The following is a 25,833-nucleotide window of genomic DNA, read 5'->3' on the forward strand; positions in this document are numbered from 1 at the left end:
ATATATTCAGTCTTGAACATATATGTGTATTCAGTCTTGAACATATATGTGTATATATTCAGTCTTGAACATATATGTGTATATATTCAGTCTTGAACATATATGTGTATATATTCAGTCTTGAACATATATGTGTATATATTCAGTCTTGAACATATATGTGTATATATTCAGTCTTGAACATATATGTGTATATATTCAGTCTTGAACATATATGTGTATATATTCAGTCTTGAACATATATGTGTATATATTCAGTCTTGAACATATATATATATTCAGTCTTGAATATATATATATATTCAGTCTTGAATATATATATTCAGTCTTGAATATATATATAGTCTTGAATATATATATATAGTCTTGAATATATATATATATTCAGTCTTGAATATATATGCACATATCCTCCATATCCATGGGTTCCATATCTGTGAATTCAACCAAATGCAGATCAAAATATTCAAATACAATAAAAGTAATACAAAGAAAAAATACAGTATAACAACTAGCATTTATACTGTGTTAGGTATTATAAGTAATCTAGAGATGATTGAAGTTATACAGGAGATTGCACATAGGTTATATGCAAATACTATACCACTTCATATAAAGGACTTGAGGAACCACAGATTTTGGTATCTGTAGAGATCCTGAAACAAATCCCCCACAAATACCAAAGGATGGCTGTATATAGCTTTATTTTTAGAAATTAATTCACACAATTGTTGGGGTTGGCAAACTTCAAATCCATAGGGCAGACTAGCAGGCTGGAAACTCAGGCAGGAGTCGCTGGCTATAGTCTTGAGGCAAAGTTTCTTCTTTTCCAGGAAACTGCAGTGTTTGTTCTTGAGGTCTTTCAACTAATTAGGTGCGGCTCACCCAAATTATTTAAGTAATCTCTTTCACTTAAAGTCAGCTGATTGTAGATGTTAATCACATCTACAAAATACCTTCACAGCCACACCTAGATTAGTGTTTGATTAAATAACTGGGTGCTATAGCCCAACCAAACTGACAATAAAACCAACCGTCACATCCACCAAATCAAAACTCCAGGAACAAATGTTTAAATTACAAGCATTAAGATTCTTCGCTCTGAAGAAGCTTTCTTGGTGCATTTAGCCTGTTTCCCTTTGCAAAACTTTCATGTGCAGTTGTCCATACTAAGCAAAGTCTACCTAATCTAGGCACTTGCATTTAAGAGAGGAATACCTCTGGAACCCATCCCATCCTTCCACCCTCAAAGCCCTTCCCCTAGCCCCAGCTGCCATCAGCTCCTGGTTGGACCATGGCTGCAGCCTCCTCAGTTCTGCCAGCTTCCTGTCCTTCCTGCTCTGCTCTGTCATCCACCCTTCCCGAGGGTGCTCTTTCCAAAACACTCGTCTGATTGCATCTTCACTGATTAAAAGTCCCTCCAGGCCATTAAAGTGCTTGTGTCACTCAGCCCAGCAGCCATAAGGGCTTGATTACAAGCAACAGACACAAACTCCAACTGATTTAAGCAAAAGAGGAATTCCTGGAATAGGCCACCAGATGGAAGGAAAAGCTAAAGTCTTGAGAAGGGCAGGGATCCAGGCTGCCCTGGGGATCTCGGAAGCAGGAACAAATGGACCATCTTGTCAGAGCCAGCTGTGGGGATGAATCAGAGTCAGTGACCTCAGTCTCCATGGGCCAGTTTTTAAGGAGAGGGTGTCTGATTGCCCAGGATTGATTCACAGGCCCACCCCTTGGCCAGAATGCACCCCTGATAGAACCACCAAGACTGAAATTAATAAGAAAGGAGAGGATTCTCAAGCAAAGTAAGAGGTATTAGCAGAAGAGGGGAAATAGAATCTGCAAGAAAGGACAGGACACAAGCTCTTCATGGAGACTTCCAGCACCCGAAGGATCTTTCTATGTCAGAGCAACTGTGAGAGCAGGGAAGGATTGCATTCCCTGCATTCAGCAGGGGCCAGAAGGAATGATGGGAGCAGTTTCCAGCCAACTAAGGAGAAACAGGAGTTTCTGGACCATAAGACAGGAGACTTAACCCCAAGGACTGTCAGACCGAACTCTAGTTTCCCCTGTTGTTTCTGGGCCATAGCTCTTCCTGAGAAATACTAAGCCCAAAGTGTGGATCATGAAGAACCTTCCCTCAACCCCTCATCTTACCCCTCTGTCCTCTCTCTCTGCTGCCTACAGAGGTCCTGAGAAAAGGGTCTCAGAGCTGGAGTGGAGGGCTGTCTGCCCTGAGATCACTGCTGTTGGGTCTCTGGTCTTGAGAGCGCAATAGGGGAGGACAGAGCAGAGGGGGTTAGAAGGGAAGTCACACTCACCTTGTATATATCTTATTTCATTGTTTCCTTATTTATGGTCTGTTTGTCTGCCACTGGAGTGTGAGCTCCATAAGGGCAGAACCTTGTCTGTATTGATTACTCACTGCTGTGTCCCCACACCTGTTACAGGAACTGGCACACAGTAAGCACTTAGGAAAATACATATTTGGGACTGAATGAGTAGCCTGAATATCAGATGGAGGCTACACTCCACCATTCTGTCTTTGACCCTGAGCCAGACAGGCAAGATCAGGCCTGGAACTGAGTCAAACCAGGAATCAAGAGGAGCACAAGCTCTGGACTCAGCCTGCGTGAGGTGTGTCACTCGACCACTCTGAGGCTGCTTCCTTGGTTTTGAAATGGAGATTATACCACGCACTTCACACTGTTGGTGTGAGAACAAATGAGAATTAAAAGCGTGAAATTGGAACACAGTATGTGCTCTCCTCCCCGGGTGCCCCCTCTGTTGTATGCTCTGTAAGGGAGGAAGTTGTTTTAATCAGATGGTGGGAACTGAATGTTATATCTTCCAGGGCTGGGGCAATGGGTATTTTAAGAGAGCTTCCTGAAAAGGGCAGTGCCTGGCCCGCAGGGAGAAAGGAAGCACCAGTGGTAGCATGTCTATACAGTGATGGGCCCAAGGATCCCAGCAGAAAGTCTCATGCTGCAACCTCTAGCACGCCCAGCCATGGCTACAAGAAAGGCTAGCCATGTTCCAGTGTTGCCTCTGCTTTGGAGGATGGGACCAAAAGAGATATATAACAGGCAACTTTAGAAAGCGAATTTTATTAGCTTCATGAGAAACAGCTGCCATGAGTCAAGACCTGGATGGGGATAGAGCTCTGGTAGCTTCCAACCAATGGCATGAATAAAGCCCACCTGTTCTCTCTACATCCTCAGACCAGGGTCTTAGTGGGGGTCCCAAGAAGAACACCCCACCTCCTTGCCCTCTCAGTGTAGGCACAGATTCAGGGAATGCATTCTTGTTGGACCTTAGGATCTCCGTCTCTATGATATCTCACTGAACAGGAAAATGAATCAAATCCACATTCTAGACACCCAGATGCTGACAGATTTGGGATACGAGCCACTGTTCTGGATCATCAGCCAGGAACACAACACTTTGAATCACCAATCAGAAAGTCAAGATTCTGGAATGCAAAATAAGAACCCCCTAACTTTCTAGCAGATTTCATCAGTAGCTCCACATCCTAGAATGACTGTGTTACAAATCAACCAGAAACCTGACATTCTAGGTTGTCAACTAAGAACCCAGTATTCTGGCAGACCAAATGAGAACCACTCCTAACAATCTGAAGGGCTAACAAGGAGTTCAGCATTCTGGAAGAATAAACAGAATCACAATATTCCAGATAATGGGTGAGACTTACAGTTCTAAATGTCAACCCCAACACTCACCATGCCAAACCAGAAAATGAGCATTTAAGACCATCAGCCCTGGCCTCAGCACTCTGGAATGACAAGCACAAAGCTCTCCCCTCCAGAATGCTGCTTTCCTGCCCCTCAGAGCTCTGTGGATGGTCGCTCCACAGCAGGCCCATCATCCTGACTGGCATCCGGCACACGGAAGGAAACGTAGGGACAGGTCTTGGTGTTGAGGCAGACCAGCTTCTTCAGTGTGGCCGTCTTGACGATGTTAAAGCCCACCTCGCCGCCAAATGTGCTCGGCTTCCAGTACTCCGGAGAACAGATGGGATTCCCTAGGAGACCCTTGAGGGAAAAGGGAGCCCCAATCTCTATCATACTCTCCCCAAAGATAGAGTTTGGATGGCACTTTTCAAGAAGCAGTCCGGGGTAGAACTCCAACGCATCAATGTCTCCATACAATTCCTCCAACTCTGCTGCCATCTCCTTCTCTCCTACAAGGAGATAAGGGGAAACGCTAGCGTCAGATCCATGATGCCATTAAGGTCAACCTGGGGCGGGACCCTTCCAGGTCCACCTTTTTCTGGGGATAATAGGGACTCCAGGAGACTAACTTGAGCAACTGAGCATGTGCCCTAGAATTTGGCCTGGTTGGCACTGGGGAAAAGGGTCAAGAGGAAAAGCACAAATTGCCCCTCCTCAGGGACTGGGTCTAGGGAAGGAAAATGCTACTAAAGAGAAAGTCAGGGGCCTAGATCTGCCACCAAACAGCCTATAACCTTGAGCAACTCTGGGCCCTAATTACCTGATCATCACAGAAGGGAGAATGCTCCCCATCTGGCTTCCTTCACAGACAGATTTCAAGACCTTAGCCTGGGCCAAGCCCTTTTATTACTAGAGCTCAAAGATGTAACATGTCCGAGCTCACACAGAAATTCAGTGGCAGTGTTCCTTCTGCCCCTGGGGACCATTTGTCATGGGAGAGTAAAGAATAAGATGCTGTTCCAGGATCACAAGGAGCTCATGCACAGAATCTGCTCCACTCTGCAATACCCACATGTTCATGTGGCCAAGGGGAGACAAATATGGAGCTTCCCTGCTTCCCTACCCAGTTCCTCAAATCCATCCTCCATTGGGAACTCTCATGGGCCATGTCACACCCTGCTTCAGTGGCTCCCCATTGTATGTGACAAGGGCTGGCAACTTGGCTGCCCAACATCTGAGGATATTGGGGGAAATATATATATATATGTATATATACACACACACACATATATATTTATATATATACACACACACATATATATGTGTGTGTATATGTATATATGTATTGATATGTATATGTATATATTGATATATATGTATATATACTCTATTCATATATATATTCATATATATGTATATATACTTTATTCATATGAATACGCAGATTCTTGGGCACTACCCAGGCTGGTTGAATCAGAATCTGTAGGAGAGGCATCTGAGATTTGGTATCTTAATCAGCTTTCTAAATGATTTTTATGCAGCTGGCCCATAAGTGGGTACTTAGAAAGCACTAGACCAAATAAAACTCAAAATATTTAGTATGAAAACCAAGATTCTACACGGTTTGGCCCCAACCTCCCATCACCAATCATCCCCACAACATAAGCTCCTTGCCCCAGCCACATCTATGACTGTTTCCCTAGATACCTGCTGTGTGACCTCTATGCCTTTGTACTTTCTTTTTTTTGAGATGGAGTCTCGCTCTGTCGCCCAGGCTGGAGAGCAGTGGCGCAATCTCGGCTCACTGCAAGCTCTGCCTCCCAGGTTCACACCATTCTCCTGCCTCAGCCTCCCGAGTAGCTGGGACTACAGGCACCTGCCTCCATGCCCGGCTAATTTTTTGTATTTTTAGTAGAGACAGGGTTTCATCGTGTTAGCCAGGATGGTCTCGATCTCCTGACCTCGTGATCCACCCGCCTGAGCCTCCCAAAGTGCTGGGATTACAGGCGTGAGCCACCTTGCCCGGCAGCCTTTGTACTTTCTATTGCTCCGCCTAAAACACTCCTCCCTCTCTTCTCCCACTGAAAATGCCATTTGTTCTCCAAACCCAGCTGAAAAGTCACCTTCTCTCCCCAAGCAGGCTTATTTACCACCCTGGCACAGCACTTCCACGCCCATTATAAGTCTGGTTGTTACACATTGCCGCATGTATTGTCCCGTTCTATTTCCTTGATGTCTCCCTGACTTTGCTGCCAGTCCCTCAAGGGCAGGGACTGCATCCAGGAAACAGCTGCTCACCTACGAGCTCCTGGAAGGAGGTGTAGGGTTTCATGCCAAACCTCTTGCGGTACTCATTGAAGGGCTGCAGCCGCATCTCCCGAGACTCCCTGATGACATCCACAGCCACGTGCAGGACATGGTGGTCCATGTTCCTGCCCCCACCGATCTGCCGGGAGAGAAGCACAGCAGTGGTCTGGGAGCCAGGCCAGGCTGTCCTGGAGCCTGGGTAAGTTCCTGGGACAAGAGCTTCCAGTGGGAGTCCCTTCTGAGCTAGGATGGAGAGTGTTGGGCAGCCTAGCAGTTGTGATGCTGCAGACCAGCCCCGGGCCTGCTGCTGTCATGCTCTCTCAGGAAGCCCCTCTGAGTCTCAGCTTCCTCATTTTTTTTTGTGGGTTTTTTTTTAGACACTGTCTCACTCTGTTGCCCTGGCTGGAGTGCAGTGGCACGATCTTGACTCAGTGTAGCCTCAACTTCCTCAGGCTCAAGCGATCCTCCCACCTCAGCTTCTCAAGTAGCTAGGACTACAGGCACGTGCCACCATGCCTGGCTAATTTTGTTTTATTCTATATTTGTAGAGGTGAGGACTCACTATATTGCCCAGGCTGGTCTCAAACTCCTGGTCTCAAATGATCCTCCCACCACGGCCTCCCAAACTGCCGGGATTACAGGCATGAGCCACCACATCCGGCAGCTTCCTCATCTTTGAAGTGTGGAATGGGCCAAGAGGACCTCTTTTGTGGCTCACACTGCTCCCCAGTCCGTTGAATTACACCAAGAGGTAGTGTAACCCCCTGTGAAGGGAGGGAAAATAGACCTCAAAGCCCAGGTAACCTGGCAAGATAAAAAGGCTGCAGAAAAAGATTCTGATTACTAACAGTTAAGGCGCATTAGTCTAAAGAAAGCTCTGGTGCTGACCAGGCACAGTGGCCCGTGCCTGTAATCCCAGCACCTTAGGAGGCCGAGGCGGGTGGATCACTTGAGGCCAGGAGTTCAAGACCAGCCTGGCCAACATGGCAAAGACTCGTCTCTACTAAAAATACAAAAATTAGCTGAGCGTGGTGGCAGGTGCCTGTAATCCCAGCTATTTGGGAGGCTGAGGCAGGTGAATCACTTGAACCCAGGAGATAGAGGTTACAGTGAGCCAAAATCACACCACTGCACTCCAGCCCAGGCAAGAGAGCAAGACTGTATCTCAAAAAAAAAAAAAAAAAAAAAAGGAAAGAAAAGAAAGCTCTGGTGCTTAGGATGAAATAATAACGTTCATGCTTAAGAGAGTCATTTTGATCAACAACTATAATTGGGCAAAAAAGAAAGCCATGGTTGGATGAAATCATATGAGCAAAGCAAGCAGAGGATGGTGCCAGTTACAGCTTTACAAGCTGTGGGGCTGTTGAGGGTTGAACTGTGTTCCCTAAAATATTAAATATGTGTTGAAGCCCTAACTCTCTGCATCCGTGAATGCATCCTTCTTTGGAAATGAAGTCTTTGCAAAAGTAATCAAGTTAAGATGAGCTCATACTGGATTACGGTGGGCTCCAATCCAATAACTGGTGTCTTCATAAAATGAGGAAAGACCAGTTCAGGGAGAGCACCACAGGATGATAAAGGCAGAGACTGGAGCGATGCCTCTGCAAGCTGAGGAATGCCAGGGACTGTCGGCCACCACCAGATGCCAAGGAGGCATAGAGCCTTGAGAGAGAACATGGCACTGCCGACACCTTGAATTCAGACTTCTAGCCTCCATCTGTTGCTCCGAGCTTCCCAGTTGGTGGTACTTCGTTGCAGCAGCCTGAGGAAACTAATATAGGGACCTTGGGCAGCTATTCAAGCTAAGTTTGAGTTCCCGCATATGTAAAAATGGGGAAGGGAAGAGCATCTACCTGATATGGCTGTGGTCAATTTAAATGGGATAAACTATGCAAAGCTGTTATCTCAGAATTGGTCACATGGGAACCCCTGAGAGGGTAGCCATGGACAGTGGTTATCAGGGGAAGCCCTGTCTTATCATCACTCACTCTTCTTAATATCCTGAGAGTCGCCTATAATCCCAGCACCTTGAGAGGCCTAGGTGGGCAGATCGCTTGAGCCCAGGAGTTCAAGACCAGCTTGGGCAACATGGCAAAACCCCATCTCTATTAAAAAAGAAAAGAAAAAAGAAAAAAAATCTTGACAGTCCATACATCTCTGCGGCCTTTCTGCCTTGTGCCAGGTACGATGCCGGGGCTTTTCACGTACATCATCATGGTCATTCCTTGAAAACGTTCTGAAAACCATCCAGCCTCACACAAAGGCTATTGTCTCTGTTCATGTCTTGTGTCCCCACAAAGAACCATAAAGAAACCGACAAAGAGGCCATAAAGCAGCCAGCAGCTGCCCACCGGGGCAGCAAATGCTAATTTCAGTCAAATTACCAGAAGGAAATGGAAATCCATGTGTGCCACAGCTTCATGACAGGGTTTAGGGACAAGGATTAGAGAGAAGCAGAGGACTGTGAGGCAACAGGGGAGCCAGAGACTGCGATGAAGCAGATGGGAGCTTCTGAATGTGGAGAAGGGGAGATTGAGGAAGGCGTTGGCTGGGAATTCCAGGGAAGGAGAATGTGTTTGTTTGCTAGGGCTGCCATGACAATGTACCACAGACTGAGTGGCTCAAACAATAGAAATTATTTCCTCCGTCTGGAGACCGGAGGTTCAAGATCAAGGTGTCAGCACGGTTGGTATCTCCTGAGGCCTCTTTCCTTGGCTTGTAGATGGCTTTCTTCTCCCTGCATCTTCATGTGGCCTTCCCTCTGTGTGTGTGACCTAATCTCTTCTTCTTATAAGCACACCAGTCACACTGGATTAGGGCCCAGCCTAATGACCTCAATTAAACTTAATTACCTCTTTAAAGACCTTGTCTCCAAATGCAGTCACATACTAAGGTTCTGGCGGTTAGGATTTCAACATACGAACTTTAAAAGAGACACAATTCAGCCCAGAGCGGAGGCTTATGATTTAATAAACACCATAGGCAGGCACTGTTACATACATTACCATGCCCTGAATGTCCTTCTGTTCCTCAAACTGCCATGTCCTCTGACTTCCATGCCTTTCACCCATGCCGTCATCTCTATCTGGAACACAGCCATCCCCTGCCACTAACACCACCTCTTACCCTGGGAGATCTCTATCCCTCCTTCCAATTTCTGCTCCGACATCCCTTCTTTTCCCATAACCCGCAACTCTGGGTCAGATGTCCCTCCCTGACTCCCAGAGCATGGTGGGCTTTTCTACTATGGTTTATAACATACTCTTAGAATTCTGATAACATAGGAGAAGCTCTTAGAACAGTGCCTGACACGCAGTAAGGGCCCTAATGCTGTTAGCTGTCGTATGACTGCCATCACTTTCTAGGGTGTGAGCACTAAAAGATGAGCCAAGAACCACAAAAGTCTTGTTCCCACTACATCTCCAGTACCTGGAGTAATGTCTGGTATTGTGGAATGGACAAATGAACCAATGAATTCACGCAGGAATGCTTACAACTGCCCTGTAGAAGTGACATCAGCCCCATTTTACAGAAGAAGAACCTGGAATTTGGACCCAGGTCTGCTGGATCCCTCAGCCCACCTGCCCTCACCAGCACTCCTCTGGGGCTTACCCGGCCAGCAATCTGGCGAGAGAAGGCATCCACCAGGGCCTCGACCCCATAGTCCACCAACATGGAGGTGTTGAACAAGAACTGCTCGTAGCTGTACTCCTGGGAGCCCATCTTGAAGGAGTCAGGCATGAGGGGGTGCCAGTGGTAGAGATGGTTGAACTCCATGGCAATGCGGTTGCGGTATTGGAACTGGACACCGAACAGCAGCTCTGGGTCAAATTTCAGCTGCAGGAAATAGCCACTCAGCTGCTGCACGTACTCCTCGATGACAATCCTGATGGTCTCCCCTGGGCAGGGCAGGATTGGAAATAGGGTCAGCCAGGCACAGTGATTTAGATGCCCAGCTTGGAAAGCAGGCCAGTTCATGAGAGGTGCTTGCTTTTGGTCTCTTTATTGTTGTTGTTGCTGTTGATGTTTATTTTTATTTTTACAGACAAGGTCTTGGTCTGTCACCCAAGCTGGAGCGCAATGGTATAATTACAGCTCACTTCAGCCTGAACTTTCCCGGGCTCAAGCAATCCTCCCACCTCAGCCTCCCAAGTAGCTGGGACCACAGGTGTACCACCACACCCAGCTTTCTTTCTTTCTTTTTTTTTTTTTTAAGAGATGGGGTCTCACTATGTTATCCAGGCTGGTCTTGAACTGCAAGTCTCAAGCACTCCTCTCACCTCAGCCTCCCAAAAGCCCTGGAATTGCAAGTGTGAGCCACCACACCTGGCCTTGCGGTCGATGTTTAATTTTGTTTGGCCTCTTCCATTTTGTCTCTTTGTAACAGGATGTGAAAATAGAACTTTTGGTCTATTTTGACTGAGGTCTCAAGACAAGAGCACCAGCTACTCCCACATTTCAGAGGGAGGTTCTAGGCCCAGCTAAGCAGGACATGCAAAGGAGGTGTCCAAGAATTGGTCTTATGACCTCCCTCCTGAAGCCCATTAAAAGAAGGTGGAGAGACTACAAAAGATGGAAAAGTGGAGGATTTACTGGTGAGAGCTGTCATCATGCTGACACCCTCGGTGATAGAGGGGGACTTCAAGGAGACCACTCAGAGCTGCTGCAGTGGCAAAAGAGAATACTGAGGACAGAAGGGGAGCCTAGCCCTAAATATATTTCAAAAAACATATTTCCTATATGTTCTTATATAACAGGATTCTTATAAATAAGTTTTTCCTCTGCCCCATTTGTAGCTATAACCAGCTAGAAAGCAAAAAGCCAGGGAAAATGCAAATTGAACATTCTGTAACAAAATTAAAACTGGGCAACTAGATATTGAAAGAAACTGATATTCAGGCCAATTAGCCATTAGACAAATTAGCTTTTGGAAATTGACCTGGAGCTACAGACTGTGGGATCAGCAGACCTGGATTCAAATCTTGGCTTTACCATTTCCAGCCACCTGAGCTTGGGCTGAGTTACTTAATCTCTCAGAATCTCACTTTCCTTAACGTAAAATGTGTGTTATAATAATATCAGTGCGGCCGGGCGCTGTGGCTCATGCCTATAAACCCAGAACTTTGGGATGCCAAGGCGGGTGGATCACCTGAGGTCAGGAGTTCAAGATCAGCCTGGCCAACATGGCAAAACCCTGTCTCTACTAAAAATACAAAAATTAGCCAGGCATGGTGGCGGGCACCTGTAATCCCAGCTACTCGGGAGGCTGAGACACGAGAATTGCTCGAACCCGGGAGGCAGAGGTTGCAGTGAGCCAAGATCACGCCATTGCACTACTGTGTGGGCAACAGAACAAGACTCCATCTCAAATAATAATAATAATAACATCAATGCAATACTATATTAGGGTTGTTGAGAGAAGTAGACAATGAATACAGCAAAACTGCTGGCACAGTGCCTGGCATAAGACGGGGTGTCCATATATGTCAGCCAAAAGTAGGAATACTAAGTGTAGACGCGAGGGGGAATCCCTTTCCAATACTCACATGTCACAGATCAGACTCAGGTTTGCAACCCCTTCCCATTCAAGAAGAGCCCCCTTTGTGATGGAGTGGAAGTAGCATAAATTTTGGTGGCAACCAGACCTCAAGTCTCCATCTGCTAAGTGTCCCTGGAGAATTCACTTCACCTCTCTGAATCTTGATTTTCACAGGGTAATCATACCCGGCTCATGAGGTTGTAGGGGAGTTAAATGGTGCCCTAGGGTCCTGCCTTTGGTCACAGCTTCATCTCCAGCCAGTGTGCTGGACAGCCTCCAGCTCTCTCAGGTCAAGGTCTTTGCAACGCTGAAACTTCAGAACCAGCCCCTCTTCCTTCTAATGACTGTTCCTATTCCCAATGCCTGGCTCTTCATGGCTCCAGTGAATTAGGCTCTATAATTGGGACCAGCCATGCCCAGTGGTGCCAGAGGTGGGGGAAGGGAGTTGCTGGTGACTCAGAGCGAACATGGTCTGGACAGGGATGTCAGGGGCCAAGCTCCCAGGCAGGAAACCATCTGACATTTTAGGTTGCAGACTCGCCCCCATAGGGAACACAAAAATATCCTGTCCCTGAGTCACCTAGAAGCTACCAAACTGCAGGAAGGTAGATACATGCAGGGAAGGGAACATGAAGATTCCTGAAGGCCGGGCAAGCTACAGTTTGACCCTGCAAGTGCTGGGGACCACAAGTATGCATCCGGGCGCAGCACACGGGGGAAACCGAGACTCAGGGTGGCTAATCAAATGTGCTGAGTCACCCAGCTAATAATTAACCATCACAGTCATCTATTTTCTGAAGGCCTGCTATGTGCTAGTTGCCTTCCCATTCATGATCTCAATAAATCCTTACAATCATCGTTCACCCCAATGTACAGATTTGGAGACCGAGGCTCACAGAGGTTGAGGGGCCTGCTCAGGGTCTTCTAGCCACTAAGCAGAAGGGTGAGGATTCTAATCCCAGCCTCCACCTCTAAGTACCCCCCGCCCCCAACTTCTCAGGATGGAGGGAATGACCTTCCAGGGCAGGGCAGGTCTGGAATCCTCACCTATGAGGATGAGGCGGGTCGTCTGGAAAAGCTGCTCATCGCCCCAGGTGGGGTGCTCAGCCTTCAGCAGGTCACACACACGGTTGTGCTCACGTAGCCAGAGCGTGGCATACAGCATGAGCCCAGGAAGCAGCCCAAACACCTCCTGGCCCACAGCCATCTGGCTCTGGGGCGGGATGCCTCGGGGGTAGTGCATCAACACAGGCGCCTCTTCTACCGAGGGCGGGTACATTTCTCCGTCCAGCACCTGTGGGATGGGGCCACCTGGCAACCTGGGGTTGGGGGTCACCCGCAGCTGCCCACAACCAACTCCCTCCCACTCCTGCCTCCAGCTGCCAGTTTCTCTCAGCCAAGGCTGTTGATTCCACCTCCAAAATGTCTCTTAAAATCAGTCCCCTGCTCTCCATCTCTACCACCACTACCTCAAGCAACCCCCACTCATCTTCCACTCTGACTCCTTTCCCTAAGTGGGCTCCCTATTTCCACTCCTATCCCCAGACAGGCCAGTCTCTGCACTGCACCCAAGCAAAAAAGAGAAAAAAAACTTAAAAAAAAAAAACAAAAACAAATCTTGCATCATGAGCTGACTTAAAACCTTTCCAAATACTCTCTCTGCTCTTGGCAGAAAGTAGAATTCCTTAACACGGTCCCCACAGACATCTCCACCTTCCTGTAAAGTCATTCTTACGCTCCATCACTAGGCTCAGCAAACGCTCCCATTTTTACACTCCCTCCAAGTCACCAAGCTGTTCTCCACCTCTAAGCTTTTGTACTTGCTAAACCCTCTACCTGGAAAGCCCTCTCCCATTCTTAGCATCCCTAACTCCTCCTCATCCTTTATGCAACTCTGGGTTTATTTGTAACTTCCTAGGGAAGTTTTACCCATCATCCAAACACTCTAGTGGCACTCACAGCTTCTCCTTGGTGGCAGCTACAAGTGTACCTAATTATATGGCAGCTTCTTCATTCATTCAGTAAATACATGCCAAGAGACTACTACATGCCAAGTACTGTTCTTAGCCCTAAAGATTCAGCATCAAACTTTGTTTTGGTGCTTGCCTAAGATTTGTACGATCCAATATGGTAGCCACTAGCCACGTGTGGCTACTGAGCACTAGAAATTTGGCTAGTGTGAATGAAGAACTGAATGTTACTTAATTTATTTTATTTAGGTTTATCTTAATTTCTATGTGAATTTTAAAACTGATACTTCAGCTATTGGAAAACCTTTAAGTATGCGTGGAACAAGTCGGACATGTCACTCTACTTATTCAGCTGTACATTTTATGAAATCTTAATACAGATTAGATCACTCCAGTGAAAACGGAGCATCCAAATTGAGATGTCCTGTGAGTGTGAAATATACACCAGATTTTGAAGCTTCAGCATGAAAAAAGAATGTGACATATTTTATTAATAATGTATTGATTACATGCTAAAATGCTAATTACCTGGACATATTGCATTAAGTAAAATGTATTCTTAAAATCATTTCACCTGTTTCTTTTTCCCTCTTTTAATATGGACATTAGAAAATTTTAACTATGTATGTGGTTCACATTATATTTCTGTTGGACCGTTCTGATTTAAACAAAAGCCCTCATAGAATGAGCATCCTAGAGTTTGCCTGTGGTTTTTTGAGGGCAGGGCCCATTAACTATAATGGTCACTACTCAATCACCTGTGCCAGGTATATTCTCGTGTCCAATTAATATTGTGGAATAATTAAATAAATAAATGCAGACTACAAATGTTCATCTCCTATTGAGCTCCAAAATCCACCTCCCTGGCTGACATGGGAGGCCACGTCTGCTCCTCCCTGGCTTCTCATACCTGCTGCCTCCTCCCAGCGTATACTGTCGCTCCTGGCACAAGCCTCCCACTCCCGTGGTTGGCCCTCTCAGGACATGACCCAGACCCCCGCCCCAAGCAGTCTTTGCCAGGGAAGACCATGGGAGACCCCTCCCTCTGCCCTACCCCCTGGCCCAGCACTACCTGGTACTTGAGTTTCCCATCCTTAAAGAGCCGCAGTTGATACTGACGCTCCAGATTGTCTCCATAAATGTGGCCGAGGTCTACCTGTGGACAGAGAGGGGTTCCCTCGGGTCACCAGGGTGCCGGCCCACTGTCGATGACATACGCGTGCCAAATTAGGTCCAGAGCAGTCCTGAGCCCCTCCTAGGTACTCACCCCATGGCCCAAGGCCTTGGTGAAGCCAGGACCCATCTTGCCAGAAGTTTTGAAGAACTGGTGGGTGAAGTGTTGTGCAAAGAAGGCAAACATGAGGTTGGTGCCTTGGGGGTCAGGTATGAACTTCCTCCTGAGCAGGAAGCGGCGGGCCAGGAGCTGGGCATCTGGCAACTGCTTCTTCCCTGGTTGGGGGGTAGGAAACAGCAGTAGCTTGTCCTGTCTGGATCTTGCTGCCCTGGGGACATCTGGGCTCACCAGGCAAACTGGCCCAAGCAGGAAGCCCAGAGTGGCCTCCTCAGGACCACCTCCCCACCACCACCAAGTAACCCACTCTCTACCAAAAGACCCTAGAAGTATTTATGGGTGAAGTGGCATGATTTTTAGAATTGTAAGTGGCATGATTTTTAGAATTTGATTTAAAATACTTTATAAAAATATGAGAGGGGAGAAATGAAATAAGATGAAGAAACCGTGGGTAAATGTTGAAACTGAAAGATGGGTACATAGTTCATTCTGCTTTTCTCTCAACTTTTGTGTATCTTTGCAATTTTTCCATAATGAAACATTTCACCAAAAAGAAATAAAGAAACAGAAAAAAACAAACATGAACTCCCTTGCCCTGAGTCAAGGTAGCCTGTGTTTGCAACTGACTGTGCTATTTGCTAGCTGTGTGAATACAGATAAGTCATCTCATCTCTCTGGGTGTCAATTTCTCCATCTTTAAAAAGGGGCAAATGATACCCATTTGATACAGTGAATCTGAGGACTGCAAGAGATAATGTAAGCATGGCAGAGAACCAGTGGGTAGAATTTTTTAAATCAAAGGTCAGCAAGCTTTTTCTGGAAAAAGCCAGATAGTAAACATTTTAGGCTTTGCAGACCATACAGACATGTCACATCTATTCAGTTTTTGCTATTGTAGCGGGAAAGCAGTCATAGATGACACATAAACAAATGTGTGTGGCTGTGTTCCAATAAAACTTTATTTACAAAAATGGAGAGGTGGGCCGAATTTGGCCTGCAGGCTGTAGTTTGCCAACCTATTTATTTATTTATTTATTTATTTATTTTTGAGACAGGGTCTCACTCTATTGCCCAGGCCAGAGTGCAGTGCCGCAATTATGGCTTACTACAGCCTCGACCTCCTGGGCTCAATTGATCCACCCACCTTAGCGTCCTGAGTAGCTGGGACTACAGGCACACACAACTTCACCCAGCTAACTTTTGTATTCTTTTGTAGACAAGGTGTCTCACCATGTCATCCAGGTTGGACTTGAACTCCTGAGCTCAAGCAATCCACCCACCTCAGCCTCCCAAAGTGCTGGGATTACAGACGTGTGCCACCACACCACCACCTATCAGCCATCATAGACTCTCCCCACCCACTACCCTTATCAGATGCCAAGAGTCCAAAAGGACTAGCAGGCTTGCTTGCTCCCCTTAAAATAGGTGTGTCAACCTATTTTAAATGATGCCAATCTTTCTATGTCTGGCATAAAGACAAGTCATCCTTAGAATAAGTATTGAGAGGCCTTCCTTAATTATGTCAGTGTCAAATGAGTTGTCACCCAATTGCCCTCACAGAAAGGAATAGAATTTTTTGAGTTCTGGTAAAGGCATCTCTTCACAATGCATCAAGATGTGAGCCCTGATGTTGAAGGTTCAAGATCAATGGAAATTACTTGGATTAAGATGGCTGACTGGGTTCCTCTGGCAGGAAAAAATATCAAGTACCCCTAAAGAAAATCCACCAAAAGGGAAGTTAGAGGGAGTGATCTGTCAACCGTAATTTGGAATCATCACTCACTGACACTGGGCAAGCATGATTTCAGCAAAGTTGGCAAGACTCAGCTATCCTGGTAGAATAGTCATGCTTTGGGAGAAGCAGCTAACCATATGATGGAAAACCGTCACAGTAGTGCTCTTGAGACCCAAGCAGGGACATGGTGCAAGGTTTTGAATCCAAAAAAGCACATAACCATGAGGCTGCACAGGACTGGCATTCAACAGTGCCACCATGTGGCAGGAACTGGAGTATAGCAGCAGTGGACTGACGAGCCTCTCTTGTCCTCTCTGTACTTAATGCTGAACTGATGGGTCTGAAATGAATAATATCCCAGGTTTTTGGATAATTACAGGTGGCATGGGAAGGTCTTACAAGGAAGACCCCTGCCAGTGTGGCTAAGTGAAGTCTTGAGCAACAAAAGAAAAAAATGTGACTTATTTGTACCTTACACTGGTGAAGCATGTAAAACTATTTACATCTGTAAAGACCCAAACACAGAGACAGCACCCAATAAATAGCTCACTATTCTTTCCTACATCTCAACTTCTAAGTCACTTCCACCCCAGCAGGACCCAACTGATCATTAGAAAAGGATCAAGCAAAGAGGCACCCTGGAACTATGGAAACATTGGTCTGACTCTAGGTGACCTCAGGCAAGACCCTCTGCTGCCCTTGCCTGTTCTCAGCCCAGGCTCTGGACATGTCATATGTCTTGCCTTGGTCTAGCCATCTGCAGAATTGGGTCAATAATTGTTCTTCTGCCTGATTTTTCCCAAAGAGAAGAACTGAGCACCTCCTGTAATCCCCAGGCCCAGCTCCTCACCCCATTTTACCTTTGGTTCCCATGGGTGTGGGGCAATCTTTAGGCACAGAGGGCAGAATACGAGTGTAATAGCTCACGTTGGAGAAAGACTCCCAGCTGATGTAGTCATGTGCTGAGTTGTAGGTGGGGGGACTGGGGATAAGGTTGGAGCGCACTGCAGAGAGCAAAAATAATGGTGACAAGGGTGTTTCCACCCCCAGCTCCACCCCAGTTCTTGCCTCCTCCTGGGTTGGGGCTTATTTTATCAGGCATCATAGACTCTCCCCACCCACTACCCTTATCAGATGCCAAGAATCCAAAAGGACTAGCAGGCTTGCTTGCTCCCCCAGGTCAGGGGGCCCTGCCCCACACCCACCTGTGAGTACCAGGCGCATGAGCATCTCTCGGATGAAGGTGGCATTGACAAACTCCCAGAACCAGCGCCCGTGAGTGAGCAGGAAGTGGGTGAAAGAGGGGCTGGGCCGCAGTGAATTCCGGAGCCAGGTCCACAGGCCAGCTGCAGGGGCAATGGGAGTCACTCAGTTGGTCCCTCCTACCAGAACCAGAAGTAGCCAGGGTGGAAGATGGGACACTGAGGACAAGGGCCAGGATGGAACAGAGTAGCACCTATGGGGAAGTGGGTAAGGATGGAACCTTGGGAGCAATGACACATGACAGAGACCGAACCGGGCGTGAGGACAGGGGCCAGGGCATATGGTGAAGACTCACCATGGAACTCAGAAGCAGGGAGTGAGGGTGGACCAAGAGCGAGAGCTCATGCTGAAGCCAGGTCAGGGAGAGGGGCAGAACCAGGCAAGGAAGGAGAACAGGGCCATGGTCAGAGAGGAGGGTAGGAAGTTAGGGTCTAGGAGAAAGGGCCCGGGGAGCAGAAGGGCTCAAGATGGAAGGAGTGAGGGCTGAAGGCCCAGCTCACGGATGGTGCAGTTGGGGCCGGAATAGCCCGTGCGGGTGCAGTCACACTGGTAGCGGTCAAGGCCGAAGCGGACACAGATGCCCTGGTGCTGGCACGGATAGTAACAACAGGGATTCACTGTGGGTGAGAAATGGAGGTCAGAGACCATGCTAGGGTGGCCTCCTGACCCCCATCTAGCCCCTGATGGGGGAATGAGGGGCCAGAGGCATGGACTTAAGTCGCAGCTCCGTCCTGAATCACTGGGTGCCAGGGCTTCAGGGTTCCCCCAAGGGGACCCCTGTTCCCACCTCTGTGAACATAAACCACCCATCCTGACATTTCCAGGCCCTGCTCTGGAACTCCAGCCTAGCCCACATCAGGCCCCCAGAGGAAGCGCCCCCTCCCTCCCTATTGCCACCAAACGGCGGCAGGAGAAGAGTCCCCGGCTGTGACACTGAAAGTTAAGAGCGAGCTGATAAAACTCCGCAGCCACGGGCTTCTAGAGCGTTCACTTCCTGCCTAGTCAGAGTTCAGCAGCAAGAGCAGGCCGGGACGGGGGGTGGGGGGGCGGTCAGAAAAGGGACGAGGACGGGGACTTCTCCCAGACCACCACCCCATGAACACTAGGAAAACGAGATCCCTCACCATTCCTCCATTTCTGCAGAAGGTAGAGAAGAGCAGGTATCATAATGTCCACATTGCAGATGGGGAAATTGAAGCCAGAAAAAGGGAAAGCCAGACCTATCACCCCACAAGTCTCACCAGACCAAATGCCCATCCCTTCACTTCCACTCCACCCCCACAGCCTCAGCAGCCAAGTCTAAGGAAAGAAGTTTTCCAGAACCCTGGGGACAGAGGGTGGGTGTGCAGGAGGAGGGGGACTCCAAGGTCTCAGCTGCCTCAGCCCCCATTCCTGATGGAATCAGACTTGGCCCACATCAGGGTGGGGTCTGGGCTCTAGGATCCAGAAGAAGGTCACAGACCAAGGGAATAGGAGAGATAGGGCTAGAAAATCTCCTGGGAGGGTGCATGGAGCTCTGGCATCCGCCCTGCTGCCTCCTGGAGAAACTCTATAAGGAAATCCCTCTTGGCATCTAACCCAGATCCCTCAGACCACCACCCCCTTGCTATATCTGCCTCAGTGATTCTTTAGCAGCAAAGTTACAGACTCCTCAGGTTCAGTAGGATCCACCATCACCCCCACTACCCTGTTCAGTGAAGGAAACTGAGGTTCAGGGACAGGTGACAACTTGGCCAAGGAAACAGAACAGAGCTGGGCAGACCAAAAACTCCTAGCGCCTGGCAGGAGGCTCCATCTCTGACCTTACACAGAAAACGCCGGGCTCCTTTCTGCAAACATACTTCCTTATCTGGGCTCAGAGCCAACGTTACAGGGAATATGTATTCTTTGTGCAACTGGTTATTGCAGGTCAAAAGGGTAGTGAAAGGCCAGAGCAGCTAAGGATGAAATGCTGTCATGTCAGGGTGCTAGGATCAGAGAGCATGACCCTGGGCAAGACCTGCCCCCTATCCCCTGCCCTGGTCTCAGTCTCCTCACTTCACAGCACAGGGCTTGACCTGGGCAGCAGAGTCCTCTTGGTCCCCACGTCGAAGACGGCAACACCACCTCAAATACACACACACACACACACACACACACACACACACACACACACAAGCAAGGACCACAAGAATCATGCAAATAGTTTTGCTTAAGCCCTGGCAACTCCCCACAGCCCCACAATGGCCCCAGCAGGGGTGTAGGAGGGAGGGGTCAGGGGAAGAAGGCTGGACAAAAAGGCTTTATCAGGCAGCCACAGGCAAACCTGGCAGGCAGGATCCAGGGAAAGGGCCTGGCAGTACCCCAGCCCCCGCCTCCCCCAGCCACAGGCCCAGAAAGGCCCAGAAGCCTCTGGATCAGCCCCCGTGCTGGCTCAGAGGTCTGGTTCCCCCAAGAAAGGACTTGTCACCCTGCTAGAACTCTTCTTCTTGCCCCTCCTGCTGGCCTGGCTCTCTCACCTGCCCAGGAGCCCCTGTAGCACCCACTGCCCAGCTCCCAACCCTGGCACACAAGGTCCGCTAGGACTCACGGTCTAGTTCTACCACTCTAAGGGCACAGGGGTTAGGCCTCCCCTAGGCTCAATTTCCCCATCCCTGCCACAGCAGGGATCTCAAAATGAACTCCAGAGGTCCGTGCAGCTCAAACATTCTGCGCCAGCCCCTCCCTTAGCCCCAAACCCTCAGCATCTCCATCCTTCATCCAGGCTGTTAGCCTCCTTAATACATTTCCTCCAAATCAGCTGAGCCCACGCCTTGCCTCCCCAAGAAGTCTTCCCCAAATGTCCACACTCCCTCCTCCCACTCTCCCTTGCCCTGGCTCCGGGTTCCAATTCAACCTGCTCTTCTCCACCATAAGCTTCCAGGAGAAGGGACCCCCGCTTCCCTTAAGGCTTTCTCTTCCCCCAGCACAGGCTATGCACACAGTTGGGGCTTAACCAGGTCTGGGATCCAGATGTGGTAGCCAGAGCTTAACGAATGTTTGTGGAATAAATAAAATGAAGTGAGGAGATTGGTCACCTCCAGCCTGACCAAAAGGAGTCCCTCATCTTCCAGGCTCTCAACAGCTGTCTGAGGTGGAGCCGGAAGGCCTCCCGCCGTGGCCCTAGAGCTCTGCCTCGGCAGGCAGAAGAGCCACAAGCTCCAGACGCTGAAGCTGGAACGGCTGCCCACACCCTCCCTGCCAAGAGAGGCTGTGCGGAGCTGAGGCTCCTCCCTCCCAGGCCGGCCCGTCCAGCTTCCCCCCTCCCGCCTCCCCCGCCACGTTCTTTCCATAAACACCACTGCTCTGGGGCAGGAAAAGTTCTCCCAGGAAGGACAACAGTGGGCCTGCCGCTGGTGCCCCAAGGTGTCAGGGTGGGCGGAAAGGAGACTGGGTGCCACTAGACTACAGCCTGACCATCACAGCCCAGCCAGAAAGCCAGGGCTCCAGCCGACCAAGTCCACAACCTTCCACACCCACGCTCATTTATCTCCCCAGCACTCCCTAAGAGAGGTAGGTGAGACTCCCCATTGCACAGTGAGGAATGTAGGGCCCAGAGAAAGCAGGAGGCTTGCCCAGACCCCACTGCTTTGAAGTTGCGGAGCCAAGACTTAATCTCCCTCCTCCTCCTACTCCTGGAGGTACCCAGGACTGGATTTGGGGAAGGGATGGAAAGGGAGAGTCGCTTTGATGCAGACTGAGGATGACCCAGTTGAGTTGGATTTGTCACATTCCTTCAAAGTGAACCTTGAAAATCCAGAACGAATGAAACCAGGACCCCAGGGGGATCACCGTCTCCTGCCACAACCAGATCTTTAGGAAGTATTCGTACAGGAAGGCCTTCCTTCGGTCTAACTTCAATCCTGCATGTTTTCATGCCAACTCAGTTCTATGCTCAGTGGAGGACACCCCTGTTCATCAAGAAAGAAAACCAAGGAGATGCAGGTACCAAGTCTAATTCACTTTGAGTCCCCCATACTCAGCACAGGGCCAGGCACCAAGTAGTTGCTTGGGAGAGCTGTATTAGAGAGTGGCTGCTCTTACTGGCTGTGCATTCTTGGGTGAGTCCCTCCCACCTCTGGAGCCTCATTTTTCTGTATATCCCATGAAGGGGGTTTAGCAGGCGGGCTAAAGGAGACCTTCCTTTCGACGTCCAGGCCCTCTACTCTGGGTAGAGCCAATCTGTCCCTCTCCATTATTTGTATCAATACAACCCTCCCACAACTGCCCCATCAGCAGAGAACCTTCCCATTTGCTCTCACTGAGTCCCCAAGACATGCGGAGGCAGAGATGATCAGCACACCACGCTGCATGCCAGACACACGCAGCCCAAAGGCCAAGCTGCTAGTCCCCATCCCCACAGATGAGGACTGTCCAGAACTGCCTGGTTCCAGGACCTTTCCAAGGGTTTGGGCAAGGAACACCCCCTAGCGTAAAAGTCAGGGCTCCAGGTCCAGGACTGAGCGTGACTAGGGGACAGGCACAGCCAGGGAACACCAAGTCCTCCAGGATGCAGAGGCGTCAGGCTGCAAGATTGCCCAGTGAAGAGGCAGGACCCAAATCCCCTAAAGAATAATATTTAGAGAGTCTCTGGGGACCTGGCAGCCAGAGAGAAAAAAAAAAGGTGGGGAACCCTGACTGGTTTGGCCTGGGGCCCCAGTCCCCACACTTAAGCACCACCGCACCAGATCCAGACAACTGGGCCCAGCAGCTGGAAGAGCCTGCTGGTGGGGAAGCCCTCTCCCGGCCCACAGACCCAGCTGGTGCTGGCGAGAGCAGGCGCAGGCTCCCGGGCAGCCTTGGCACAGCTGGGATCTTGCCCCATGTGCCCGGGTCAGCTGGCCTGGGGCTCCTCTGCCTGGCATGCAGCTCTGGTTGCCAGGTCATGCCCTATCCCCATCTAGAAGATGGGCACTGAGTCAAGTCCAGAGACTAGAGGGGAAGTACTTGAGCATTCAGGGCGCCCCCGGCACAGCCTTGCCTCCAGGCTGGCCTCCATCTCCTCACCCACCAGAGAGGCAAAAGCAGGATTCTCTCCCTCCGCCTGCCCTCTTAGGTGAGTGCAGCCCTCATCTCTTCATCTCCTTTGCCTCTAGAGGCAAAAGACAGGCTTTGGCTTCCTGGGGCAGATGCCCAAGTAGCTTGGCCCTCAGTTTACTCGCAGACTTGGAAATATGAGGGCAACCCAGACCTTCTGCCCCTGCACTCCACCAGTCATTCGTTCTTTCCTAGATCCTTGCAGGAGCCTCGGTACCAGTTTTCTGGCCTCCAGTCTCATCCCCACATTACGCATCCAACCTCAGCCTCCTGCTCCACATTACCCTTACGGTGTTTCCTGGTCGAGTCTCTTAGTGTTTCCCCCACCCGCCACCTCCTTCGAGGTCCAGTCCAAAAGTCATCAGATCCAAGAAGCCTCCCTCAATTCTTCGCACTGAGAGGCAGCTGCTCCCTCCCCTGAGCTCCGCACACCCCTGCTCCCTTCCCTGGGCTCCCTATACCCCTGCTTCCTCCCATGAGCTCCGCACAGCCCTGGTCCCCTTGGATGACAGTCTGTTGGCATTTCTGGCTCCACCATCAGCCTGTCAGCTCCTCCCAGCTCTGTGTCTCCAGGCCCCAGCCAAAGACTGGCATAAATAACCCTTGGGGATTAAAAAAAACAATTCCGTGTAAACATTTATTATACAAAAGGAAACAGAAAAGGCAAAAAACAAAATAGCACAGACCATGGCTCATTGTGCATTAGTGAATGGACTAAAAAAGAATACAGACGGGTGGGACCTGTATACCAAGAGTGCCTGGATGAGGCCAGATGGGGCCTCAGAGGAAGTGCTGGGCTGATCCAGGGACTGACAAGATGGGTCAGCGAGGCAACCTGAAGAGCCCCTTCTACTCCCCACCACCAGCTCACTGTGAGGATTCAGACAAGTGGCCTCACTCCCTCTGGGCCTCAGAGTCCCCTTCTGTAGACTGGGTCTAACGCATCTCTCTGGCAGGGCTGTTGAGAGCACCAAAGAGGTGGGTGTCCACAACCAACCTTTGTAAACTTTAAAGTGCTGGCCACGAGTCTTCCTCCTCCTCTTCCCATAAACCAGACTTTATTCAACGCAAACCCTTTCCTAGAGCACCCTCCGTCCTCTCTTTGGGTTCCCTAAATGCCACCCACCCAAAGCCCGTTTCAGGAAACTTGGTCTGATCCAAAATCCATGTACATATCTTTCCTCTCTCCCCCACGCACCAGATCCTTAGAGCATCACAGCAGAAAGTGCGGACTCCCTCTGCTCCCTCCTGCCCTCTCTGGGCCTCATTTTAGAGATTTTACACAGCTAGGTGGTGGAGGAAACTATATCCAACTGGGACACATGCTCACACACACGCACACACACAGAAGCAGCGAGCTGGGGGAGGAAGGTTGGCTGAGTGAGGAGCTGAATTCCTTCACCTGGAACCTGGCACATGCATGGGGGAGGGAAGGGCGGAATTTCCCCATCAACCTCCCTCATGAAACCCAGAGTGGCTCAGGGTCCATTGTGGGTAGAAGCAGCTTTCTGTGGAAAGACCTTGCGAAGTGTGTGGACGCAGACAGACCTGAGTTCAGATCCTGGGCCCACCGTGTATTTTGTGAGCTTGGGGAATCATGGCACCTACTGAGCCTCGGTTTCCTCATTTGCTCAATGGGGATCTCTTAAACCCCAGAGGAAGCATCCCGGCTCCTAAATGTATTTCCATCTCCCATGTTCTCCCGAAGTCTTCACCAGGGGAGACCTTCTCCATTGGCAATGGGAATCAGGATGGGTTCCCAGACGGTTAGAGGCTGGAGAAAGGGAACTCATTTCCCTTGGTGCCTGCGGCTTCCTCCCAAAGAGGCCCCTATAGGAAACAGCGGGGTTGTTGGGTGCAGAGGCTGTTTAGACATCTGGGGCCCAGAACAGGTGAGGGGGATGGATAGGGACTGTCCCTTCTCCCCAAGTTGGCACCAGATCCCAGTCTGCTGTTTCCCCTGAAAGAACTAGATAGCCCATTAGCCAAGGCCACACCGCCGGGGGGGCTTCAGGGAGCCCCCATCCCACCAAAAGACTCAGCCTCAGTCTTTCTCAGCACCGCGAGCAGAAAGGGGAAGCTGGGCCCACTGGAGGGGAAAGGAGGGGGTTGAAACCAGGCCAGGGGCGCAAGACCGGGGATTCCCTTGGGGAGGGATGGGGCCGCCTACCTGGCGTGGGCGCCCCTGGGTCCGCGAGCAGGACGGGGAGCGGCGGGAGCAGGAGCAGGAACAGCAAGAACCGGAGCAAGAGACTCCCTGCAGAGGAGAGAGACGAGGGGCTGAGCCTGGCATTCAAGGCTCCACCAGGAGGCCAAGAAAATTCCCCACCGGGCACCGGGGTCGCACTCACGGCTCATGGCGCGGCTGCTGGGGTGCGGGACGCAGAGTGCAGTCTCCTGTGCGTGCGCCTCGCACACTGCCCGGAGCTCCAGCCCATCCCCTCTCCACCCTTCCCCCGGCTCCACCCCCGCTCCTCCCTCCAGCTGTCACCTCGGCTGCCCGCTTACTTCCTCTGCCCAGCTCCGGCCAAGGCATTTTATTAATTAGTGTATGCTCGCCGCTAAAGCGGCTTTTCACCCAAGATCCTTGAAGCACTTACGTTTCTGATGCCTGGTGGCACTAGATATAGACAGGAAACTGAGGCTCAGAGACGATGCTCAATGCTGAGGTCACCCAGGGCTTAGGGACAGAACTGGGGATGGAAGCGGCTCGTCTGAACCACATACCCTGCCCCGCAGAGAAGAAAGGGTCTCAGAGTCCCCTTCTGTAAAATGGGTCTAACGCACTCTACAGAAAAGGGTAGAGAAGAAAAGCGGCTAGAAACAGGGCAGTCTGCAGAGAAGAAAGGGGGCTAGAAATGGGGCAGTCCAGCCTGGCCTGCTGGTGGTTTCCTAGATGAGAAACTCACTATTCCTCAGACAGATCTAACAGGAAGGACTTACTTCCCCCATGGGCTGGGCTCCGCCCCCTGAAGCCACAG

The 25,833-nt window shown here is 49.8% G+C and overlaps 1 protein-coding gene across 1 annotated transcript; it reads right to left on the reverse strand.

Annotated features, from left to right (window-relative positions):
• Positions 1-687: 687 nt before the first annotated feature.
• On the reverse strand, positions 688-25,284 carry PTGS1 (prostaglandin-endoperoxide synthase 1). Its single transcript, XM_016961598.3, has 11 exons — positions 25,204-25,284; positions 25,023-25,109; positions 18,298-18,414; positions 17,740-17,880; positions 17,395-17,538; positions 14,776-14,957; positions 14,581-14,664; positions 12,586-12,832; positions 9,612-9,898; positions 5,991-6,138; positions 688-4,201 (listed from the first exon to the last, which is right to left on the reverse strand). The coding sequence occupies exons 1-11, from the start codon at positions 25,208-25,210 to the stop codon at positions 3,846-3,848; spliced, it is 1,800 nt and encodes a 599-aa protein (XP_016817087.2). The 5' UTR covers positions 25,211-25,284; the 3' UTR covers positions 688-3,845.
• Positions 25,285-25,833: the final 549 nt, after the last annotated feature.

This window comes from Pan troglodytes, chromosome 11 (genome assembly GCF_028858775.2).
Source record: "Pan troglodytes isolate AG18354 chromosome 11, NHGRI_mPanTro3-v2.0_pri, whole genome shotgun sequence".
Classification (NCBI taxonomy): Eukaryota; Metazoa; Chordata; class Mammalia; order Primates; family Hominidae; genus Pan; species Pan troglodytes.

Coding starts and splice junctions, on each gene's coding strand:
- PTGS1 (XM_016961598.3), bottom strand. Junction 14,958..17,394: donor CACACCCATGGGAACCAAAG/GTAAAATGGGGT, acceptor CCCCCCAACCAG/GGAAGAAGCAGTTGCCAGAT. Junction 6,139..9,611: donor CTCGCCAGATTGCTGGCCGG/GTAAGCCCCAGA, acceptor CTCTCCCGGCAG/ATCGGTGGGGGCAGGAACAT.